Source organism: Octopus bimaculoides, chromosome 13 (assembly GCF_001194135.2).
Source record: "Octopus bimaculoides isolate UCB-OBI-ISO-001 chromosome 13, ASM119413v2, whole genome shotgun sequence".
Taxonomy (NCBI): domain Eukaryota; kingdom Metazoa; phylum Mollusca; class Cephalopoda; order Octopoda; family Octopodidae; genus Octopus; species Octopus bimaculoides.
Genome location: NC_068993.1, coordinates 58,912,772 through 58,918,711, shown reverse-complemented (window position 1 = coordinate 58,918,711; position 5,940 = coordinate 58,912,772). Strand labels below are relative to the sequence as shown.

The 5,940-nt window shown below is 38.3% G+C and overlaps 1 protein-coding gene across 1 annotated transcript in view; it reads right to left on the bottom strand.

The window, feature by feature from the left end:
- Positions 1-5,940, bottom strand: part of LOC106876689 (protocadherin Fat 1) — a gene marked incomplete at its 3' end in the record, with an annotated part of 182,635 nt that overhangs the window by 38,866 nt on the left and 137,829 nt on the right. Inside the window, exons 4-7 of the mRNA XM_052972267.1 lie at positions 5,341-5,402; positions 2,549-2,851; positions 1,066-1,279; positions 730-869 (exon numbers count right to left, since the gene is read on the bottom strand). Of these exons, the coding sequence (XP_052828227.1) occupies positions 730-869; positions 1,066-1,279; positions 2,549-2,851; positions 5,341-5,402 (719 nt within the window). The remainder of the gene's footprint in view (positions 1-729; positions 870-1,065; positions 1,280-2,548; positions 2,852-5,340; positions 5,403-5,940) is intronic.

Here is a 5,940-nt window from a genome sequence, read left to right as displayed (position 1 = left end):
GGAATGGTGTGTTGGAGGAAGGGTGCATTGGAGGAACAGCATGTTAGAGGTGTGGTATGTTGACGGAATGGTGTGTTGGAGGAAGGGTGCATTGGAGGAACAGCATGTTAGAGGTGTGGTATGTTGACGGAATGGTGTGTTGAAAGAATAGCATGTTGGAGGAATGATGAGTTGGAGGAATGGTGTATTGGTGGGTTGCAGAAATATTTCTTTTCTCCTAGGCCCCTACAGTAACCAACATGCACAGTCTTTCCTATCTAGAATATCATACGAACACCACCCCTCAATCCTACTCCACCATTACCACCACCCCCAAGACTATACCCACCACCACCCACATCACAACTCAACACCACCCCTGCCCAACTGTCATATTTTCATTTATCTATTTTATTTGCTGGTTTGGTTTGGAGGAAAAGGTTTGTATGAATGACCATTGCAGGACTTCTGTTCTGGTGAGATTAGCTGGATTAGTGATTAATGCTCAGCTTAAACCATTGCACCTCAAGAGTGACAGGAAAGATGTGTGGAGGGGAGAAGGAAGAAGTGAGAGCACTGATTATTGCTGGGCGTGAAGTGAAGGAGAGAGGGGAGAGGAAGGAGAGAGGGGGAGGAAGGAGAGAGGAAGAGGAGGGTGGTGGTGTGAGATCATTACCCACCACCATCACCACCACCACCATTCCCACCATGGCCACCCTCATTTAGATATCCTAGTTTACTATTACTTACCCATGCAAAATCCTGATGCTGTCCATCTGTGGCTTTAATGGTCAAATTGTAGTGATTCTTCACCTCCCAGTTTAGTTTACGGGCTATAAATATCATGCCATCTTCTGGGCCAATGCTGAATGTGTGGTCTTCATTACCATCTGCAATAGTTAGAAGAAAAATAAATATTGATTTCAAATTTTGGCACAAGGCTAGCAATTCTGGGGGGAGGGGCAGGTCAATTACACTGACCCCAGTGCTCAACTGGTACTTATTTTATCGACTCCAAATACCCATAAAAACAGACAAATAAAAGAAAATAAGAAATATTATATAAGCATCATCCATTAAACTTACCCGCGATAGAATACCAAATTTTGTCCCTATCCATATCAAAGGCCTGAACTAGCACAATCCATTTGCCAACTCGATCATTCTCCATAATTTCCTCAGACAGATGCTTCTTATTAAACAATGGTGGGTTCGTTGAGTACTTCTTCACCTTGACCACTTTGATCTTTACTTTTGTAGTAGACTTCAGGGCTGGACTCCCATGATCTGTTGCTTTCACCTGGAAATATGATGCAGAGGTAAATAGTAGAGGCATTCTGGTGACGGTAGTGGTGACAGGGTATAGTCATACACACACACACACACACACCATACATAATGACTATCAGTTAATTCCTCTGTCAATTGATGAATTGGTAACACTTCTCCTCACTTAAACATGGATGTTCTATTGGAACAAGCTACACTATGTTCTAACAGAACATCCAGGTTCAAAGCGAGGATAAATATTACCTCTCAGTATTATTACTGCCTCTGTTGCTCATAGATATTTTTTAACAAGCTAACAGCAGAATGTCAATAGACTTACTCTACTAGCAGGAAACCGAAGGTACTGGATGATATACTGACTATAATTTTGAAGACTAAGGAATTATACACTACACACTCTACCCTCTGGTATTCAGTACTCTTTTGTAAAACATAAATAACAAAAGCAACAAAAAAATAAGTATTCAAAGTATTCTGTCAAACATAAATGCTTATTAACATTGTTTTGAATTAATCATTCATTATCCTTTAAATTAAACATAAATTATTTTGTACCTTTGAGATTTTGATGATGTGATTTATTTACTTTTAGAATGACATTGTAGAGTAGGTGTGATAAGGCAGATCTGGACAATAGAGACATAAAATGGGTAGAATAACTGAGCTGGGCTGGACATAGCTGGTTTAAATGCAAATGGGTCAAGAGTTATTTAAAAAACACAACTCCTTCTGTCCTGGCCAAAAACTTCTGGTGGATTCCATGCTTGAGAAGACACAACGATTGTGGCTTTCTTTGTATATAAGCATGTCCTCTACTTCTTTCTCTTAGCTGAAAGATTCTAGTCTTGCAAGTTCATAGGTGCTGGTACCACTTCGAAAATACAACTCCTTCTGTCCTAAACAAGACTTCTGGTGGTTTTCCATGCTTGAGAAGACACACCGATCATGGCTGTCCATATATATAGGCATGTTCTCTATGTCCCAATCTTAGCTCAGAGATCTTGTGAGTCTTGTGAGTTCATGGGTGCTGGTGCTGCATAACAGCACCTATGCCAGTGCCAAAAATAAAGCCCCCAGTACACTCGGTAAAGTGGTTGGTATTAGGAAGGGCATCCAGCCATAGAAACCATGCCAAAACAGACAAATAAATGCAACCCAGGAAGCTCTCCAGCTGGCCAACTTTTGTCAAACCGTCCAACCCATGCCAGCGTGGAAAACATATTAAATGATGATGATGAAGATGATAATAAAAGATGACATAAAAATAAGAAAAACTCACAATAAATTCAAAATTGGATCCAGCTATGAGGTCTTCCTGACATGAAATTATACCAGTTGTTGGGTCAATCATGAAACGTTGTACTTTCCGTTTTTTTATGGAGTAAGTGATTTCTGCATTGTTGCCCACATCAATGTCTTTGGCCATCACGCGGAACAGTTTGGTACCCTTTGGAGAAGCAGGCACCTGAAGACGGTAAGGGCTGTTGATAAATTCTGGGGCATGGTCATTCTCGTCTTCAATGTGAACAATGACTTGGGTTGATGAGCTCAAGTTGGGGACTCCATTGTCTTTCACTGTGACCTGGACAAGAATGATACAAATAAATAAATAAATAACAGTGGAGGGAGTATGTGTATGTGTGAGTACGTGTGTGTTTGTGCATGTATGTGTGAGTACGTGTGTGTATGTGTGTCAGTTGGATGTACATAAGTTTGTGGCCGTCGCCACCTAGCGTGGCCGTCGCCACCTAGCGTGGCCGTCGCCAGTACTGCCTGACTGGCCCTCATGCCGGTGGCACGTAAAAGCACCCACTACACTCTCGGAGTGGTTGGCGTTAGGAAGGGCATCCAGCTGTAGAAACTCTGCCAAATCAGATTGGAGCCTGGTGTAGCCATCTGGTTTCACCATTCCTCAGTCAAATCATCCAATCCATGCTAGCATGGAAAGCGGATGTTAAACGATGATGATGATGATGATGATGATGTGTGTCTTTGAGCTTATACTGTTGTGAATGTCTGTCTGTACTTGTGTATGTATGTGTATCTGTGTGTTGGCATGTGTGTCAACATGTGTATGTAAGTGTGTGTGCTTGTGTGTGTATGTGAACGTGGGTATGGGAGTGTGGGTATGTGCGTGCATGTGATAGTATGTATGGCAGAGCCCAACAATATAGAAACAGATTCCTGCACACAATGATGATAATATGATGATGATGATGATGATGATGGTGATCGTGATGACAACGACGATGATTTTAATATCAAATGATTATTTTGCTTATAAAAAAACAGAAATTATATTTTCTTATAAAGCCATTTCTTCAAACAAAGATTTTGAAATATTTTCATCCGAAGACATAGTTTTTACAAAGACAAAAAAATAAAGTAATTTTTTAAAACAGAATCATTGAAATGATCATAATAAAGGACTACAACTATTGATAAATTTGTTTTTGGTGATTACTTTAACCACACACACACACACACACAAACACACATAGTTATACATAAATAAACACAGATACATATACACACATACACATTCATACATTATACATGTCTTGTTTGCATCTATTGTGAGAAACACTTCACAGTTTTCCCTTATGGAACATATCCACAAAGACAAAGAGATCAATTGCTGTATCCATGGATACAGAGCAGTGATAGTGATGGTGGGAGGTGGGGGTGGGCGAATATTGAACCAGTGACCTTTTGTATCATAGCCAGGCACTATGGTCACATGGTCCACTACAGTTTACGGCTCACATACGCATATTATGTATCTGTATTTGGACATTTGAAGAAATGTAAACTATATATAAATGCGCAAGCCTATACATGCTTTATGCACATACATCTATGTATGTATATATGTGTGTATATATACATACTAGCTTGAATCCACAGATGTGTACACATGCACATTGAAAAACCCCTATCATATATGCATTCATACATGCTTAAACATGTTTAAATGCATGCCCGTGTTTGACTGTAAATAGCACAGACATATATCCATATATACATGTGTCTATATATACATACATATATATATATATATATATATATATATATATACGTATTCTTTTACTTGTTTCAGTCATTTGACTGCAGCCATGCTGGAGCACCGCCTTTAGTCAAACAAATCAACCCCAGGACTTATTCTTTGTAAGCCTAGTACTTATTCTATCGGTCTCTGTTTCCGAACTGCTAAGTTACCGGGATGTAAACACACCAGCATCGGTTGTCAAGTGATGTTGGGGGGACATATATATGATGGGCTTCTTTCAGTTTCCGTCAACCAAATCCACTCCCAAGGCTTTGGTCGGCCTGAGGCTATAGTAGAAGACACTTTCCCAAGGTGCCAAGCAGTGGGACTGAACCCAGAACCATGTGGTTGGTAAGCAAGCTACTTACCACATGTGCCTATGTGTATATATACACACACACACACACACACAAACAAAACAAATAGTTCGAAGGAAAGCATTTGTTGTTGCATGGATTATATATATATATATATATATATATATGTCACTATGTATGTATGTATGTTATTCAGTTTCATTTCAAGATTTCTTGCCAATAGAGAAAGAGCTGGTTTCTAACCTAGATTCAAGGCTCCCCCATTGAAATTTCAACATCAGCAACAGGGTATGCTTGTTTGTTTGTGTGTGTGTGTGTGTATGTACGTATGTGTGCAGATTTGTATGTTTAGCTTTATGTATGTGTTCTCATGCATATAGTTGCATATCTAGACATGCTCATATATGTTTAAATGATAAACTTCCGTATGTATGTATGTATGTATGTATACTTTGAGCCAACAACAAAGCTCCTATGTGGTCAGTTGAACTGTTAGAAATAGCAGCCAATTCATAATCATCAATGTTATTCAGGCAAACACTGAGGCCTGAAAAATCTTTTAGGATACTCATGGCCAAGAAGCCTCTTCAGGTGTGCAAGATCAGGACACACAGAAATTAAACAATGACACAAACATACAAAAATACAAATGCGACACCTGTAACAACACAAAAGAAACCAGGAGTATCCTGGTTCTATTCTCACCGTGAGTATATGTTCTTCTTTTGATTCCCGGTTCAGTTTGCGGCTTGTAGTGAAGATTTGACCTGAAAGATAAGACAAGATTGAATAATGGGGTTTTGCTAACGAGAACATGTTGTAAAATTGCTTTATTAACAAAATTTAAAAGCATGAAAATGTAAGGCAACTGTATATATGTGATATAGTTCAAAAGATTTTCAACGCCATATATACATTCACACGTGTGTGCGTCTACATGTGTGTGTGTGTGTGTGTGTGTGTGTGTGAATGTTATTATTTTACATTCACACACACACACACACACACACACACACACACATAACAGGAAAGATAAAAGTTAATGTATTAGGTTAATGCTTAGAAAGACAGAGATGTCTTTGCTATTTAGGATGTAATAGCATAAAGAAAAAATATGGTTGGCATGAAAAAGATATGGTAATAAAAAAGAAAAACAGAAAAACCTATACAGAATCACTTAAGAGTCATTTAGATATATATATGTATATATATATGTATATGTATATATATATATATATATGCACATATATATATGTATATATGTATATATATATATATATGTATATATATATATATATATATATA